This window comes from Apium graveolens, chromosome 6 (genome assembly GCF_009905375.1).
Source record: "Apium graveolens cultivar Ventura chromosome 6, ASM990537v1, whole genome shotgun sequence".
Lineage (NCBI taxonomy): Eukaryota > Viridiplantae > Streptophyta > Magnoliopsida > Apiales > Apiaceae > Apium > Apium graveolens.
Genome location: NC_133652.1, coordinates 10,870,991 through 10,890,102, shown reverse-complemented (window position 1 = coordinate 10,890,102; position 19,112 = coordinate 10,870,991). Strand labels below are relative to the sequence as shown.

Here is a 19,112-nt window from a genome sequence, read left to right as displayed (position 1 = left end):
ATGTTTAATACGCATTTTAGGGTGGAGTAATATGTAATACGCAATTGAGATCAGAGTATTTAATAATATTTATAACAGGATACGCAACCTATATATGGGTATTAAACCTAATATGCATGTTATAAATGCGTAATACAATTATGTTATGCTCCCATCTTGTACCCTGGCCAGACTCCTTTGCACCTCAGTTGTTAGGTAAAATAGAATACGCGTTTCATACTCATGTAATAGAACGGCCATTATTGGCCAAAATATTGGAAAATGTTATTTTTGTTAAAAAAAATTAAAAAGAGGCTATTTCTGTCAATTTTTCAATTAGAGTTGGAGGTGGAATGTACTGCCGGTACATAAGTTATGGGACAAAATGTTGATTTTAAAACTATTAAACTCTAAAGAAATGACCAAAAATATCACTTTTCTAATTTTATTTATAATTTTATGAATATTTTTTGTAAAAATACGGGTTTCAACAAAAAAGAATCATATATGCAACTTCTTTGAAAAAGTACTGATTTTTTTTGTTGTTGCAATTGAGGTTGCATAGGGTTAAATTTGAGGTTGTATCTGTTTGCAGCATGTTGAAGAATCGTATTTTTGCAAAAAAAATGAAAATTTTTGCACACTAAAATTAAAAAAAAAACGTTTTTTTGCAAAAAAATAATTAAAAATCGTATTTTTGGAAAACCTCTAAACTCTAAGTGCAAAAGAAAGGGATGTAAAAGGTAAATTACTTTAATTGTTATTTAGCAAAAAAAAAAAATTACTTTAATTGTTATTTTAAAGGTGCTGTATCCTTGGTTGTCGTTGTGCCAGTGCAATGATTCAGTGTTTAAAGAAAAGAGAAACATGAAATTAGTAACATTTCAAGACACTACTATTATTCTACTGTTACGTTCAGGTAAAGTGTAATTTGATAGGGTTGTATGGAAATAAATAAAAACGCGTGTTCCAAATTTTAACATAAAATTGCAGAACCAGCCGTTCAGTTGAGGTGAAAAAATGCAGATTTGATTGTCAAACTATGAACAATGACAAAATAATCATTAAATGACTTTTGATTTGCTTAGCAATAAAAAAGCATAAACAATTAAATATCTAATCAACAAAAGTGTTGCATTCAATTGCAACCCTATACAGTTTCTCGCTTTCTGCTCTCTTTACAAATATATTTTCTTTATCAAAAAATTGTAACTCCATTCATAGGATGCTCCGACTTTGTGTCATAAGAAGGGGATCCAGTCCTTGATGTTTGCGTTGTTCCGACAAATCCTTAACAAGCTTGGTTGCATTACTCGCTATTAAATGAATGACAAAAAAATATAAAAATTAATTAAGCATAAAACAAAATTAACCCCAATCATATTTATTAATCGAGTTTCTACTTTAATTGTGAAATTATGAATCTTTACTAGGAAGAATGACAAAGTAAGCATCAAGTATTAAAAGAAACAAGTTTAATCATGTTTTTAGGTTTACCAGGAAGCAAGGTGCCAGCGGCTAGAATCCAGCAGCAACAATAGGTGTTTATGGTCCTCACAAATAATTGAGCATTCCGAGTGTTTCCATCAAGGAAAATCAACATCGATAAGGTTCCTCTTTAAGGTACACAAGGCACCAACAATTAAGGCAACACTTCTGTTGAATTGGCGAGGGAAAAATTAAAATTGAATGAAAATAGACAATGTATACAAAGTATAAACTTATGAATCAATGTATTGATTTCAGCAGTCAAACATGCCAAATTGTTTATCAATTCTTTAAAAAATAAAGGAAAATAAACAAGACATTTTTAGTTATTTTGTAAGCTTAGTTGGTTGAGCTCGAGAAGCTTTACTAATACTTCAAAAACAAGCACCCCTATTTTGAGATTAACTATGCGCTACTGCAACAAAGTCATAGAACATTTAAATTCAACAATAATCGGCTTAAGTGACCGACCTTGACTTAAATTTAAATACACACTTACCTTTATAGCAAAATAAACTTATCCTGCCAGTTCACTCATTGGGGGGCGGTCCATGACACTGGATGCTGTTACCGCATTTCTTTGCAGCAATGGGTCAATATCAGGCAATTTGGGAATCTGAAAATAAATGATGCATATTTTGATAACAGGAATAATTTTTCTTCTAACGTTCTATTCGAACTTCGGACATCAAAATATTCAAGAAAAAGTTCCAATGTCCGAGAGACTATGGAGTATGAACAGAGGGTAGGCCGGGGAACCGAGAAGTTCCCCGAGTCGGAAATACTCAAGAATATAAATTTAAACAAAAACATATGATTTTCATAATTTAGGTATAAATCTTTTTGAGATTTCAAGGTTTCACCCTGTAAAATTCAAAATTTATTCCTTCTTAATTCTGATGGACTTAAATGGATGGAATTTTTTTAAAAAAATTGTAGTCATTTATTTCAGCATGTATAGAACATACAGTATAATTTATTATATCTTATGATCCAAGATATTCATCCATGAGATAGTATATAAAAAATTATGTTTATAATAGTTCAAAATTTTAGTCCATTTTTGGCCCCTCACTCCCCATCCCTGCCCGGGACCTAACTTTACAGATTATATTGTACCTGAGCTAGCAAGTCAATTGTCCGCCGTAAAAGACGAGCTAAATCACCTTCATCCATAGCACAGTCCATCATTATCTCTCTCCAAGTCAAACCAGAAGCCCAAGCTTCAACCATACCAGTAAATTGGCTATCCAAACAGCAGGGTATCTACACCATGGACGAGCGTATCTTACTAAATAAAATTTAAAGTGTATAAAGAAATAAGAAAGATTCCTCATCTTATTAATTTACCTTCACACCATGTTTTTCTTGTAGTTGTACAATAGAACTTCTTTGCTCATCCAGAATATTTACAACATTTAGAACAGCCGTAGAAGGTTCATAGATATAGCTGCAACATAAAATCTGATTACGTACAGTGTAATAAACTTGCTCTATCATATTCAGGACTTCGAGCTGCAGTTATCTGAGATATCTAGGCACTGTTTAAGCGATGGTCTTCCTTTATATTCGATCCACGACTTCAGTTACGATACCACATTGCAACATCATGCCCTTAAATAAAAGATAAAAAGGTACCTGTTGTTTTTCCAAGGTCGAACTTTAATTCCTTCAGAAACAAGACTTCCACAAACAGCAGCAAGCTGTGCAGGTTTCAGGTTTAACATTATTTTATTTCTTACAACCACTGCAAGCCAGAGCTCGTTTTCTCCTCGAATTGCAGCTGCAGTTTCACCAAGCGGAAAGATCACATGTGTATTAATATCCAGTGCCCTAATTTCGTGGATGACATTGCTGACCTGTAAACATAGTGAATAAGTTTTATAAATTCCTAAACAAGCCCGAATATACTATTTTTCTGACATGTTTTCTAGAATACAATATTAGGTTTTTTCAAGGGAAACTGTAGTGGTAAATAAAATGCATAGAACCAGACCAGCTCAACAATATTACTTATGGCTTCGATTTTATGACCCTCAGTGAAGGATAGTAAAAGAAGATCACTAATGTAATTTACAACATCGGATTTATCATTACAGGATTTACTTATAGGCTTCAGTATTAAAAAATCACCAGCAGGCAGATTAAGGTAATCTTTAATTACTTTTGCTACCCAACTATAATGTCCAGTTCTTTCAAATACATCACTTTGAAAGCCAATTCTGGTGCAGAGGTAAAATTAAATTTGGAAACCGCAGAAAGATATCATTTAGCTTCATCTACTTATAAAGGCCTTATTAAAAAAAAAAATCTGATGTCATGCCCAATGCACTGATGGTACCCCTTTAGTTGAGATGTAACAGCTAAAGAAAGTCAATGCGACTATCAATAAACAAAACTCATAGATCGTTCTAGAGCTAACAAAAAGATAAATGATATTACTTTCCCCTCAAAATTTAAAAGTAGCACACTTCAGATGCAGATTAAGAAATCCAACTTTCACAATTAAATTTTCCTACTTTATTTTTTTTTTTTTAATTTTTTTCACAAAGACTCGGATAATAACTAATATTGTCATTTCTCTCGGGCACACTAATTAATTATTTACAAGCATACACTTGAAGACCGAGCTAAATCTTAACGTGCTCATGTTACCTGCTGAAATTCTTTCCAGCCAGAAGGTTCAATCTGCTCTATACGATTAATCAGGCGCTTCGACCTAGACTTCAAGCGCCGAATTTTTTCCATGGTAAACTTTGTCATGTCTAGAATCTTCTTATATTCTCTAAAACCTTCTGTGCGTGATATCTTTTTCTTCAATCGGGAAACTTTATTTCTTTGTTCCTTGTAATATTCTACTGCTTCATGGTATCCTTGTGAATAATGTAGAACCTAAAAACAGCAATTATGTTATTAAATATAACTCGAGTAAACTACTACAGTAATATTCATATTAGGGTTAAACCCTTGCCAGCTACTCAATATCGTGTCACTTTCGAAAAAAGAATAAAGACTAACAAATTTGTCTCCGCTGGGACTCGACCTCTTGTTACTGAGGGTGAAGGGCATTCAGTAGATTAAAATACTATGGATCGAGTTCACTTTGGAGAGAAAGGAAAGGAAAGGGAATGGTAGTTACTTTGTATTTACATTGTGATACCAACTGTTTTCCAGGTAAAAAAGAAAGGAATGAGTGGCAAAGGGGGTTCTCTCCAAAACTTTCCTCTTGATAGTGTGATATTTCGAGAGAGGGAGATAACCTTTTCATAATCCCACTAATAACCTTATCTTTTAAACAAATTTATAATTCCTTTCATGTCCAAACTCTTTTTCTCTAATAAAAACTAGGGAACATGTGAAGAAAATATTGGAAGTTCTTACCCTTTCTCTTTAGGGTTCATTTCTTTCTTTTCCTACAAAACTCAGGAACACACCGCTAAGCCGTTTAGCATTAGACAAAAAAACAGCAATGTTCCAATAGCTCCTAAAGCCCCATATGGCAAGGCTTTAATATAAAGCATTCCCATCAGCAGCAGTGGTGATAGTTACGCAAACATGCATAAACCACTTTGGAGAATATATTTTCATAAATTTAACCTCGTAATTAAAAATTATATAAGGCAACACAGAATAGAACTTGCCTCATCTTTTTCAGAAAGACTACTCAAAACTGGGACATTTAGACTCCAAGACCATGTCTCCAGAGATCCTTCCCCACACCATAGGTCCCCTAGATCAGATTCTACTAGTTTCTGCCACTGAGTATCCTCCTTCTCGAGTAGTGACATAATAATATCTCTTGGCAATGGATCACCTTGAGCCAACGCAACATTGGGAAATCCTGTCTTGTAGATCGACTTAATCCACTTCTCTGTAAAGAGATACCAAGAGTTATCCGAACCAAGAGCCACATAATAATACGGTTCAGAATTTTGCCCATCACTAGAGTTGATATGAATATTTTCTCCATCTAAATCGAGTGCATGGACCTGTTTTCAGGATGAAAGGGTTCACACTCAGAGAACAGTGCTCCGAAATGGAGATAAAGTGTGTGAAACATGTACAGCCAGTAATGAGTACTTTCTCACTTTAACTTACTACTGTATACTTGTACAAGTAAAAGGGTTTAGACCTTTGTACTTTAAACATGACTCTAGCCCACTTTCATGCCTTCATAAATACTTAACGCAAAATATACAGCACCTACCATCTTTTTCAGTTTTTGACCATCCAAAATATCAGTGCTTCCCAAAAGAACAGCACCGACCAGATTTTGAACTCCACTAGAATCACTGTACTGCAAACACATAAAAGGCAAACTTCCACCTTCCAACTCCTTTAGTAGAGGCCTCAAAGCAGATACCCTCTCCAATTCCATCTTTCGCCGCATGTCCGTTCGTAAACGTTTTTCTGCCTGCCCATAAACGAACAACACACCTTCAGAAGATTGGTTTCAGTTAACACTGATATTAAATCCTACCAGCCTAGTAGATTATTTTAATAAACTAGAAGAGTAAACACTTCAATTAATTATTTAATACAGTTGATCATTCTGTTATAATACATATTTGTTAGTGTTAAGTGGATCAAATAGTATGACGTTGCATACTAATGAAACCATTATATAATTCTTGTAGCCTACAAACTGAACATCTACCTTCAATTCTTGTTGCAGATCTGTAATCTCCTTGTGCGCCATTGTAGTTAACGCCTTTTTGCTCTTGCGATCAATTGCTTCATCACTAATTTCTAGATTGAGCATTTCAATCTCACTTTCAATATTTTTTAGCTCCTCCTTTGCAGCAATCATGACATTGCTTCCTACATAATTTCCAAAACTCTGCTCAACTAACTTCCTGGCTTCTTCCATAGTTCGTCCTGCCCGAGAAATGCTTAATTCATCCTCTTCAGCTCCTCGAGTAATTTTTGCACCCTAGAAAAGAAGAATTTTTTTTGTTTAGAAAAGTTCATTTGCATCAAATTTATAAAGGGAAAGAAAAAGACTGAAACACATACGGCAAGAAGATTCAGAACCATTCCGTATGATGCTGTAAACTGTGACACAAGAGGTTTAAGTCCAGAAAAGAGAACCTCACAGCACTCTTCAGCCCCTTCAAATACAGTCTGAACAAGAACAACATGACCCCTTTTGTCAATGCCTCTGCGTCCAGCGCGACCAGCCATTTGAAGTAGTTCATTTGCGGTTAATTGTGTTCTTCCACTTTCAATCCTCTTGCTAAGAGATGAAACAACTGCTGTCCTAGCTGGCATATTGATTCCAGCAGCCAGAGTTTCTGTAGCAAAAACAACCTTAACAAGTCCGCGTTGAAACAACTCTTCCACAAAAGATTTCCAAAGTGGTAGACAGCCAGCATGATGAGCAGCAACACCTCGGAGTAGACCCTTAACAGAAGACTCCCGCACAGCATCGGGATATTTTGCACGTAACCTCTTTAAGGCCAGTTCAACTTCAGCCTTCTCATTTTCATCCAGAAGACAGTCTTCAATATACTGAACAGCTGCATCACATCCTTTCCTGCTAAAGATAAACCAAACTGCAGGCAGCATATCCCTTGTCTCAAGTTGCCACAATGTATCTACAACTTGAGGTACCTAAAGATTTGATTAACCAGTTATTCTCGGCCAATACTGATATAAACAAGCACACAACACTTGTTGTATAAGATAATATATATGAGGTATGATTCTGTATCATGGAGACATGGACGAGAACAGGTTCATACTTGTGAGCGGCGAAAGGTGTTCATGTCATTCCTTGAAGGAGGGGACATGTCAGTCTCACGTTGTTTTCTTGATCTCCTCCTTCTAGATCCCTCGTCATCGTACGCTTTTTCTCCCGACGAGTTTCGTTGTAGATAGTTGACTGACAGCTTCCTATTCAGTTGGAACAGAAAATTGCAAGGTACTTATTTTGTCCAAGTCCTCTTCATAGGCATATAGTAATTATGCCTTCATGATTTGGAAGGGATCCAACAATAAGAGGGTTGAGGAAAATTACTTAACTTAATTATTAAGCTACTTCAATTCGTTAAACCGAAGTTGAAAAGAGCTTACTTGATTTAATATTGCTGATTAAGTTCCAACATAATAAGCAAATTCTCCTTCAGCTGTATAAGTTTTTTTTTCTGGCTGAATTCTTTAAGCTCTGGTCAAGAATGATAACTTGGAACTTTTTATTTAATGTATTAACAAAAAGTTATTTGTTCAAAGATGCCAACAATTTCAGTCAAATCATATCACAAATATTGTGTTACTAGTTACAGAAGCTTTTCCAGCCATAAATAGTTCACCGCAAAACTTTAAGAATTAAGTAGATCAAAGCAAGCGTGAATGTGCCAAGTAAATTATCAGTATCCTATATGGCCTGTTATCAATTGTAGTGATTTGCATACTCTCTTACGCGAGCATTATTACTTTTAGTAAAAGTATTAGTGCACTACTTGCTCTAGAAAAACAGACCCGTCATTGTTATTGTTGCGATTTTCCAGATGAATCAAAAGCTCGAAAGAGCAAAAAACGTAAATCATTTTAATGACTTGGCGACATATATTATGGAGGTTACCTATTCATGGTAGTTCCTTTATCATCAAGAAGGGGTGACAAAGCTGTCTTTGTGGAGAAGTGCCAAGTCAGTGGTACCGGACGCCTTGACGACGTTACCAACTCTGTTTTACCATGAATCTAGAAACATCATGAAGCAGAATGAGGAAAACATTAAGTCTTTATGATTCCACAACACCATTATTTATTAACATCAACAAAATTAAAGATTTTATCTAGAAGATACCATATGGCATTTAGTCAAAAATAAATAAATTGTGGAGTAGGAAATAATTAAATTACTTGAGAGATTATTACCACTAATTTTCTTATTTTTTAAGATATATGCTAGAATTTAGATAGACGTGGTAATAGTTATTTATTAGAATATAGATGGTTATTCTGATCAGTTATCATCGCGAGTTTAATTTTGCTCCTATATTAAGAGATTTAGTTATCCAATATTAATCAAATTTTGAATATCATGAAATAGTGAATACTAAAAAAATATAAAGATTATGATACTATTTTTACTGATATTTGCAGATACAGGCTCTGCTTCATGTTTTCAATCCTTTCTTTTACTAACTTGCAACAAATTGGTAGCGAAGCCTTAAACATCCAGCCAGTCTTCAAGCCAAAGCCTAAGCTTCTTTTATATATATAACAAAGGGTTACCCTAACTAAAAATTAACAAGTTGTTTATTGAAAAAATAACTATGACAAAACCTACTTATCCTATCAAGCCATGGAGCGGGAAAAGTAAAAATAACTCTGAATTTTATTGTAAGTTAAATTACTCTTAAAACTTAAAAGGAATTCAGATTTATCCGGACATCAAAACAATAAATGTCCGTGATTTCAAATCTCTGCTTGACCATGTCAAGGAATTTCTCTAACTAACCACGTCGATTTAATATGCTTCAATGGCAACGCGACATTTGCCATTGGCAGGTTCATTATATCAATTGTTCTGGGTCGCGCTTACATCAATATTCTTTTTTTTTATGAAGTCATATTCGAGTCTTGCAAACCATTCGTCACTTTAAAACTCAAGGTTGAGTTCTTTTAAAGGTGAAAATAATGATGCATAAATGAAATAATTAAATGGGATTAACTTTCGTGAATTACAAATAGGATATCATAAAATTTAGATACATGGTAACAGTTAGTTTTGGGTAATAGTTGTAGATGCCAAGAGAGTGTGAACAAATAAATAAACAAGGACGTTGGGACCCATAGGACACCAGGGTGGTGGCCAACGCACATATACAACAGTGTATACTAGATGGTGAGATTTAAACAAAAGAAATATCAGAGATAAGTAAGAGCAATTTAACTGTATTGTGCTAGATGGACTCCACTCTGATATATATGGAATGTCAGGCTACATGACTGGGTGGATGACTATTGACTGATGGTATAAGTTATACCGTATAACACTCTGGTGAACAGAGGTGCTCGAGTGTATGCATAAATTCGTGTATCACAGATCTCAATAATTGTGGGTATCAATGAGTGTGGGGATAAAGCTTGTGCATTTATACACCACCTCGTTTTCAGTCTTAAATCCATTGTTGCTACAGTGTTCCAAATTTTATCAATTAGACAACAGAATGAAATATAGAAACTTCAATTTCAAACTAGATACTCGCAAAACTAAAACAAGCATAATTGACGAGAAACTTAGAATAGCCAGATTGCCAAGGTTCAAGAATTAAGAAAGGTAATACTGTAGGCTAACCAGTGAATATCGACCGTACCTGACCAATCCAACCAGCTAGTTCATCTGGGTTTGCTACAGTTGCTGACAAACATATAAGTTGAACTTCTTTGGGACAATAGATAACCTAAATTATATTTAAAAAAGTAACATGTTAAGTATCTTCAAAATTAATCGGAGATCATGGACAAAGAGACAGCCAGCCTGGAAAATAAGCGTTACGCACTATCTCTTCCCAGACAGTACCACGAGATATATCACTTAGATAATGCACTTCATCCAAAACAATAACATCAACTTGAAAAAGACCACCTTGTGATGATGCCATTCCCACACTGCAATAGAAAATGGACATAAACAATTACGATGATTTAAGTTGTTAATTAAGTTGAAAATACCTACGGCATAAGATGCAGCTAGTGGAAACTGCATTAAGTACTAAAGAAGCTGCAAAATAATCTAGTTTTTAGGCAAATAAAACATAGTGACAATATGAATATGAAAACATATGGATGAATACCTAATATTTAATGATTAACTTGTAAATGACGTGTTGGCCCCAACTAGATGATGTAGCAATTGCAAATTGAACGCAGACAACTTTATGATGCTACAAACTACAACTTGTTTGATGGATAACCTTATTCTTCCCCTAAAACTATATGTCTATAAAATGATTAAATAAACAAAAATATTGATGAATAAATGTAAAATTAGTTCAATCTTACTAGAAAAATACTGCAGGAAAAAATCATAATCCAACAATTGAATAGAGATTAGTGGGTAAGTAATAAGTAAAGCAGTATACACTAAGAAACAACCGTTTGAATTAATTTTTCCCATCCCCATTGCATCCACTATCCACTCTAACATTTTCCTTATATCTAGATTCAAGTCTAGAGGATCATGTTTGTCAGAAAAAATGAAGGACTAAAAAAAGGAGATTACCGTAAACAAGCAACATTTGCTCAAGAACCAGATCAGAGAAAAAAGAGGATAGATTTTTGGGCACGTGTTTAGTAAACAATCTTTATGTAGCTTTCCAACTTGTTATAATTGCACAGCTTATGATTTTGTATTTTGAATTTTAATTTAACATCAAGGTAGGCCTGAGTTATTTATAACATAATATTTACAATTCATTTATAGTACAAATGCATTTATGTGGTTGTGAGAAAAATCAATTTTGGCACACCTCTGATATAACATATTTCGAAGGATTTCAGTAGTCATGATTAGGACCTGAGCATCTTTATTGATTGCAGAGTCTCCTGTCAAAAGACCGACATTGCTATCGCCAAATGTCTCGCTGAGGCAAAAACACAATAAAGCGTGATTACATTATCATACCCAAATCAGAGTCCTCAATTTGAAATAATGACAAGTTGCATCCTAAATAACATATCTGAAACTCAACACATAATCATACTGTATCAAACAGAGATCTTATTTCGAAGTGTTGACTTCAACCTAAGTCCCTAATCTGATGTTTTTTATACAAAAAATAATAGAATTGCATACCGAAACTCTCTAAATTTTTGATTTGACAATGCCTTGAGAGGTGTGGTGTAGAACAGCCTTCTTCCTCTTGCCACAGTAGCAACTGCTGCAGCTTCTGCAATCAAGGTCTTTCCACTGCTTGTAGGTGCTGAAACCACAACCGACGAACCTTTCAAAAATGCTTCAATTGACAATCTCTATACAAAATTACAAAAACATACCAAATTAACAAACTTAAATGATTAAATCATCTCATGATCTAAATCCAATAAACATGCTCTTAACACAATGGGCTAGAGTGTAATGTATACATATGCTATGCATAACAAATCTAAACACGGATTAAAATGATCAATAACCTCAAATTTAACAGTATCGTAAATCATACAACTACACAAGTAATCGTAAATCATACAACTATACAAGTATATGAAAACCTAAAATTGTAAATGTATCACTTCATAATCTAAGTTGCACAAACGTAATATAAATTAATTGCAATTTAAAATTACAAATGATAAACAAACTTAAACTCATCAATACAAAAATCATAAATCATACAAATATACGAAAACCTGAAATTATTAATTTATCACTTCATAATCTAAATTAGACAAAGATAATATAAATTCATTGCAATTCAAAATCAAAAAATGATATACAACCTGAAACTTATCGATCCGAAAATCATAAATCGACTTGAGCTCTTCGATATTAATAATCTCTTCACCGAACAATTTAACTTCATTACAAAGCCTCTCAACTCTCTGCCACTTAAACTCCTCATACGTCGACTTCACCTCCGTCGCAATGACGTCAGCATCTCCATTTACAGAATCCTCAATTTCATCCTCACTATCATCCTCTTCTTCTTCAATGCCTTCGGAAACTTCGCCGGGGACGTCGTCATACTCTTCCGCCGCCTCGTCATCGTCCTCGTCGTCGGCGTCGGAGAGCTGAGAGTCTAGGGCGAAGAGAGGCTTCGGGAACTTGTAGAAGGTTCGAATTGAGAGAGGCGGTTGTGTACGGAGGTTGGGGAGAGGTAGGGTTAGGTAGAATCGGTGAGTGTAGAGAGAAGAGAGTGGGAGAGAGACGAGAGAGATTGGTTGGGAGAGAGATGAGAGGAGAGAGAATGAGACGCTCATGGCGGGAGTGCGCCTGATTGAAGATAATTGCGTGAGTGTATTGCGCTGGATCTAATCTTATTTCTATAAAGTTGTAATTTTTTATTTTATTTTTTAAATTTAACTCCCGTTTGTTATTAGCCGAAATATTGTTTACAGTCGTATTATTGCACTTAATTAATTGACCTTAAAACATTTATCTCGCATTTTAATTAGAAAACATGTCCATGAGAATAATTTCATGAAAAATTAAAACTACAATGCTATTTTCTACAAAAATATTTTATATAAAAATTAAATCCTTTTTAAGTCACAAAATTTTTCAATCAATTTTTTTTTCCTCTACTGAGTTAATCAAGTATAATTTAGTATTCTAATAATGAGCTCACTTGAATGAGTCATATGAACACGAGGTTATTCGATTCAGATTTCTGGGAGATGGTTACGTGTAGTTGTAAAACATAAACAAATAAAATAGATTTTTGAATTTTATAACTTTAAAAATGTATTGCATTAGTTGTAAAACACAAACAAATAAAATAGATTTTCGAATTTTATAACTTTAAAAATGTATTTCAATAATGCGATTCAATTAAATTATCAAAGAATCAAATCAAAATATTTAAAAAATTAAACTCGATTTTGCAAAAATATATTTTTTTATGCTGTAAAAATGAACTTGTGAGTCTGTTATCGGATGATCCGTTCGTCAGTAAAATTTTTTAGGTTTAACAGGCCCTTGCTTCTAGTTCTTCCGGTAACACTAACACAGACTCACATACATTCTCTCCGGGAGAGATATCAAACACAAAACAAAATGGCGTTACTACGTCGAAGCTCTCATCTCATAAGACCTCTAACATCTCCAACCCTAACCGCATCAAACCTAACCTCGTATCTCCGCCACTCATTCTCATCTCTCGACGATACGCCGATCACAGTGGAAACCAGCATGCCATTCACTAGTCACAACTGCGAGCCACCGTCTCGGTCTGTCGAGACATCGGCTAAAGAACTGATGACATTTTTTATTGACATGGCGACAATGCGTCGGATGGAGATTGCAGCTGACTCTCTTTACAAGGCTAAGCTGATACGAGGGTTTTGTCATCTTTATGATGGACAAGAAGCTGTAGCAATCGGGATGGAAGCGGGGATTACGAAAAAAGATTGTATTATTACTGCGTATCGTGATCATTGTATTTATTTTTGCCGCGGTGGGACTTTGTTAGGGACGTTTGCGGAGTTGATGGGACGGAAAAATGGTTGTTCTAATGGAAAAGGTGCGCCATTGTTGTTAAATCATCAGTCCCCTAATAAACGTCCTAATTTTTTAAATTTTGAGGCATTGTTAGATATTATTTTTTCGAACTTATTGTTTTGAATAAGAGTTTGAACATTTTTTTATAGAAAACAAAAAAAAAATTGAGAAATTTTGGTTGGTAATGCTTATTTATAAAAATTTGAATAATGCACGAGATGCTTTGGTGGATCAATGTGTGGTTTTTAATTTTTGGTTTGTAATGTTGAATTCCGGAAATTTAAATATTCATAATAGGTGATGTGTCTACATTGATACTCAGGTGGATCAATGCATTTTTATAAACCGGAAAGTGGATTTTATGGTGGGCATGGAATTGTCGGAGCTCAGGTGCCACTGGGAGTTGGATTGGCTTTTGCTCAGAAGTATAATAAGGAGGATCATGTGAGTTTTGCTTTGTATGGCGATGGGGCAGCGAATCAGGGACAGTTGTTTGAGGCACTTAATATGGCTGCTCTTTGGGATTTGCCTGCAATTTTCGTTTGCGAGAACAATCATTGTAGGTTTTTAATGAATGATTTTTTATTGTTGATTGTTGTATGAATTTGGATAATGAATGGTTGTCATTATTGTTGCAGATGGTATGGGGACGGCAGAATGGAGGGCAGCGAAGAGTCCTTCTTATTATAAGAGAGGGGACTATGTTCCTGGTTTAAAGGTGCTCTTTAGTATTAATTTGAGGAGTCCGGCGAATTAACTAATTAAGTTTCGTTTTTGCAATTTCCAGAAGATTTAGGACATATTATTTGGTAAATATTGCATGCTTTATGATTAATAGTGTTGAATTTTCTGGAGTTGCTAATTTTCTTTGCTGAAGCATTTTTTAATAGCTCTAGCTCATGTGTGAGCGGGTGTTGGTGATTCTTTCTAATAGTTATTTGCCTGTGTGTGTGTTCGTTTCTTTCAAATAGCTATAGCCTCTGTCTTTCTGTGGAATTTTGTTTCATTATATTGTCTATGGTCTCAATTTTTGTGGTAAAGTAAAAGGCCGCCTAATTACCACATAATTGTGCTTAGCTGAAATTTTGGAAGATAGAAGTGTTTAGCTACGCATGAGAGATATATGAAACTGAAGATTTTTATAGCAAATAGTAGATGATTTTTCTTTGTTACAATAAGACTCCTTATATAGAAATCCTCTTCATTATTGATACGGTACTATATTATTGCACTACTTTTTTCATGTGATCTTCCAACATGCGAATCTCCTTTATTTCTTATCTTTGTCGGCCATTGTCTTCCAACTTGCGGTGCCTAATTACCACATAGGTAATGGGTACACATATCATGTAGTAATGTAAAAGACCACTTAGCTTATTAATGTGTTTATATGTAGGTGTTTTGTGGTTAATATATCCCATGTCCTTTTATCTTCTTCCAAAGTATTTTGGAGTTTTGCTTTTTGTAATGCATGTCCTGCATCTTAAACTCTACAGAAGATTCTCATGCATAGTGCAACCTTGGCATGGCTAGTTTTATCTCGTGCTGTTTTGATGTGTGGTCACTCTAAGTTCTTACCATTGACCAGGTTGATGGTATGGATGCCCTAGCTGTGAAACAAGCTTGCATATTTGCCAAGGAACATTCACTTAAGAATGGACCACTCGTAAGTAAATGCAGTACATCTTCCGTAAATTTTCCAATTCTTTCCTCTTTATAAGACCATTAGTTCATATAAAAATGGATATTCAGTAATCAGTATCCCCAACTCAGTTTTCTGATGCGAAATGCTGATATTTTGTTGAGCTCAAAATATTATGATTGGCTGTTCTCTTGTTAATTGTTATTAATGAAATTTATCTGATAAAAAACTCAGAATGGTACAATTTGTGCAAGAAGCTAACAGTAATTTCAGTTTACAGAGACAATACTTTAACAATTTATGCCGTTATAGTTATGGTAGAATGGCATGGCTCAACTTTTTCCGGCTCTAGCCTCTGCCCATCATGAATTTTTGTCTTAGGCGATATTTCCAAGCATTTTAACAACCTTCTAACATCTCATCTGGAGTTTGGAAAATTCAGCTCATTTACCTGATTTATTTTTAGGCTGTCATGATTCTTAAATTAGTGATACATATTTTGTGTGTGGTTATTATAATTAGATGTATCATATGTAATTACTTAAAACCGTAGGGAGCCTGTGATGTGAGAACTGTATTGTGCTGACACACGTCTATAATATTTTGGTCTTTTCTGCAAAATGGACTTCGGGACAGCAGCCGCATTACATTCACACAATAAATTTGATAACCTTAACCTCAGTTATTGAGCCTGTAACATTATGCATGCATCTACTAATTCAGTTTGATGGATAATGTTACTAAAACAATAGCAGATAGGAATAAAGTCAGAATTATATACTGCTACAATTTTCTCGTATATCATAATTTTTTTTCCTTCTCCCTTGTACCAGATTCTCGAAATGGACACCTATAGATACCATGGTCACTCAATGTCTGATCCAGGGAGCACATATCGGACACGTGATGAGATATCCGGTGTCAGACAGGTTGATATATCGTTACTAACATTTTGTCTGATGTGATACACTGATACTTTTTGTTGATAATATACACTTACGGTTGTCTGTTTGATATTTCAAACTACTATGATGCTATTATCTTTGAATAGAAATGTTTTAGATACCCCGTCTTTGGTTCTGAAGAATGAAAAGGTGAAGTAATTATACACCACTGACATGTAGTTGCTAATGGGAAATGTAATATTCCATACTTTTTTGGGTCAGGGCCGAGAAAATAATGACACTATTGAGAATGGTTTAATTAAAATGTTTTGAAAGTGTAATTGTCGAATCTATATGATCTGTTGTGTTTTTAATAAATATCCGTTTACCTGCAGGAGCGTGATCCAATTGAAAGAGTAAGGAAGCTAATATTAGCTCATGATATAGCCACTGAAAAAGAGCTGAAGGTAAAACTTGGATGTGAAGTTTAAATTTACAGCTTGGCATTTGCATGTTCACTTTGGTTTTAAACACATTCCTTATATCATGATAGTTGAGGGTTTTTTTTAGTTTGTGTGTTAAGGGAAACATCCACAGTTATCATCTATCTTGTGTCCAGGACATTGAGAAGGAAAAAAGAAAAGAGGTGGATGATGCCATTGCTCAAGCCAAGGTATGCATCATGCCATCATGTCAAATATTGGTTCTTATAATCATAACTAGTCTTGATTCGACACTTTTTAGAAGCTGGCTTGAATGAGGAATGGTTATCTAACATGATTCATGTATCCTGCCTGTTGGCATTGCAGGAAAGTCCAGTGCCAGATCCATCCGAACTCTACACCAATGTTTATGTGAAAGGATATGGAGTTGAGGTAGATTGCATTCCTTTATTTCACTGATTTTGGATGATTATTTGCAAAGACAATAAACACATGCATGCAGTAATATAAATTTATGTTTGACATCTATTTATGTGTTCATTGAATGTAACACTCCTGGTAAAGATGGCAAAATTACATTTTCTTGCAAAAAAATTTTAATGTTCAAATAATTATTTTTTCTGCCTTCTTTTGTGGACTCGGTCTTTTTGTTCTTTGGTGATGAACAGAACAAGTGTATCTGTTACATTCTAGTATTCGTGTGATATTGTATGTTTCACGTTCACTTTGCAAAGTGCAGCTGTGTTTTACCACTAAGATATGGTCTGTTACTTACATGTAGAGCTGGCCACTCGGGCGGTCCGTACGGTTCGGGCCGGGCCAATCACGGGTTGGACACTCGAAACATCAACACTGAACCGGCACAGAGGAGTAACGAGCCGGGCTCAGGCCGAATTTGAACCGGGAGATGGTAACTCGTAACCGGCACTAAATTCGCGAGCTCATGCGAGCAACGTGGGCTTAACAGTGGGTTTGCACCAATTTTTTTTTAAAAAAAAAATTGGCTTAAATGACACCGACTTGCATGTCCTGTTTACAGGCGGAGTAATTACTTTTCAATTTAGGTAGCATTAGCTTATTTAATACTATACACATATTTAATAATAAAAAATAACAAAAGAATACATATTTAATATATGTAATAAAATAATATCAACAAAATACTAATAATAATAGTGATAGTAATAGTAATAAGAATAATAATAATTACAAAATTATATACATATTATCGAAATATTATTAATAGAATTATAAGAATAATAATGACAAAATAAAAATATAATAATAACAATAATGCAAATATAAGAATTAGAAAAATTTAAAATATAAGTAACTTAACTAAATAAACTAGAAAAAAATACAATCAAAAATAACAGGGGAGGGGCGTGTAATACAGCATACAGAGTAACAGAGGGGATGGTTGTTAGTATGTGCGGGCCGGTCCGGGCTACGCGGTTCGTGCGGGCCGGATTCGGTCCCGGGTTTTTAATTTCATATTCGTAACCGACACTCTAGTTTGAACGAATTGTGCGGGTTTGAACCGATCCGATTCAGGCCGAATAAAATCGGGTTTCCGTACATGGCGGTCCCGAATGAGCGGTTCAAACCTGCCCGATTGGCCACCTCTACACATGTCATTGTAAAATAACAGACCTGATTGCCTATCGATATTTGTTACAGACTTTTGTCAAATAAGGTTTAGAGTTTAGACTATCCTGGCATGCTTTCTTGGCAGTCAGTGGCTATAACTTAGTCGATTCTATTGTTCTACATTTCTAGTCCCTCGCTCCCTCTTTTAAAGTATACGGGTTTGTCATCCCTGTTCCGGCAATCCAGGGACTATTAACAAGTTGTAACAATTCACTTATCTGTGGCAGGCCTGTGGAGCAGACAGGAAAGGAGTTAAAGCCGTTCTTCCTTGAGGCTAAACACCGAGAATATTTGCTACCTTCATCCATGACGAGAATAAGAGATGTATGCACAAATAAAAGGGATGTAAATTACAATTCTGCTGCCCGCATACTAAATTGTACTCAAAGAGGAAATGTTCAGTCACACAATGGCTGCTAGATTTTGATGACACAGCAATAATTTAACATTTTATTTTAGGTTGGGACTTCTCTGATATTTTTCTAGGCATCGAGGATACAGGGATATGCTACTAGATTGTGGTATGCAGAGGCTTTTAATTTTTTCTTAGCGGAGCCGTTTTGTATCCTCAAACTCACAACTCGCATGGGAGTGTTTAACTAACAAGTTTTGCTTCTTATTTGGCTTATTTGAATCTAAGTTGTCGCTAGAAATCCCAGGGGTGTTTGGTTCATGGTTAATGAGCACGACTAACGTGAATCGGAACCTGAATCCCATACATTAGTGTTTGGATTAGTATTTTGACATACGGAATGGAAACTTATTCCCTCAGGTGAGTAAATCATACCCTCCCCGACCCCTGAGATTCCATATCATTCTCATTCTAATTTACCACCTTCCCATTCCCGATTCCGATT

General features: G+C 34.9%; 2 protein-coding genes across 3 annotated transcripts; one reads left to right on the top strand and one right to left on the bottom strand.

The window, feature by feature from the left end:
- Positions 1 to 1,037: 1,037 nt before the first annotated feature.
- On the bottom strand, positions 1,038 to 12,443 carry LOC141666449 (DExH-box ATP-dependent RNA helicase DExH15 chloroplastic). The gene is made up of 18 exons (XM_074472459.1): positions 11,917 to 12,443; positions 11,273 to 11,448; positions 10,947 to 11,060; positions 9,978 to 10,086; positions 9,792 to 9,878; positions 8,051 to 8,169; positions 7,212 to 7,362; positions 6,484 to 7,080; positions 6,125 to 6,400; positions 5,675 to 5,881; positions 5,109 to 5,456; positions 4,123 to 4,359; positions 3,106 to 3,326; positions 2,818 to 2,917; positions 2,587 to 2,733; positions 1,967 to 2,083; positions 1,477 to 1,635; positions 1,038 to 1,295 (listed from the first exon to the last, which is right to left on the bottom strand). The coding sequence occupies exons 1-16, from the start codon at positions 12,394 to 12,396 to the stop codon at positions 1,985 to 1,987; spliced, it is 3,468 nt and encodes a 1,155-aa protein (XP_074328560.1). The 5' UTR covers positions 12,397 to 12,443; the 3' UTR covers positions 1,038 to 1,295; positions 1,477 to 1,635; positions 1,967 to 1,984.
- A 652-nt stretch (positions 12,444 to 13,095) lies between these two features.
- Positions 13,096 to 18,883, top strand: LOC141664035 (pyruvate dehydrogenase E1 component subunit alpha, mitochondrial-like). Of its 2 annotated transcripts, XR_012551796.1 has the most exons (10): positions 13,096 to 13,658; positions 13,959 to 14,195; positions 14,275 to 14,354; positions 15,225 to 15,302; positions 16,112 to 16,207; positions 16,558 to 16,629; positions 16,782 to 16,835; positions 16,972 to 17,037; positions 17,387 to 17,515; positions 18,483 to 18,883. XR_012551796.1 is itself a non-coding variant. In XM_074469898.1 (9 exons), the coding sequence occupies exons 1-9, from the start codon at positions 13,193 to 13,195 to the stop codon at positions 18,525 to 18,527; spliced, it is 1,194 nt and encodes a 397-aa protein (XP_074325999.1). In that variant the 5' UTR covers positions 13,096 to 13,192; the 3' UTR covers positions 18,528 to 18,883. The 2 variants fall into 2 exon arrangements, 1 of the variants encoding a protein (XP_074325999.1); XM_074469898.1 differs by lacking the exon at positions 17,387 to 17,515.
- The last annotated feature ends 229 nt before the right edge of the window (positions 18,884 to 19,112 follow it).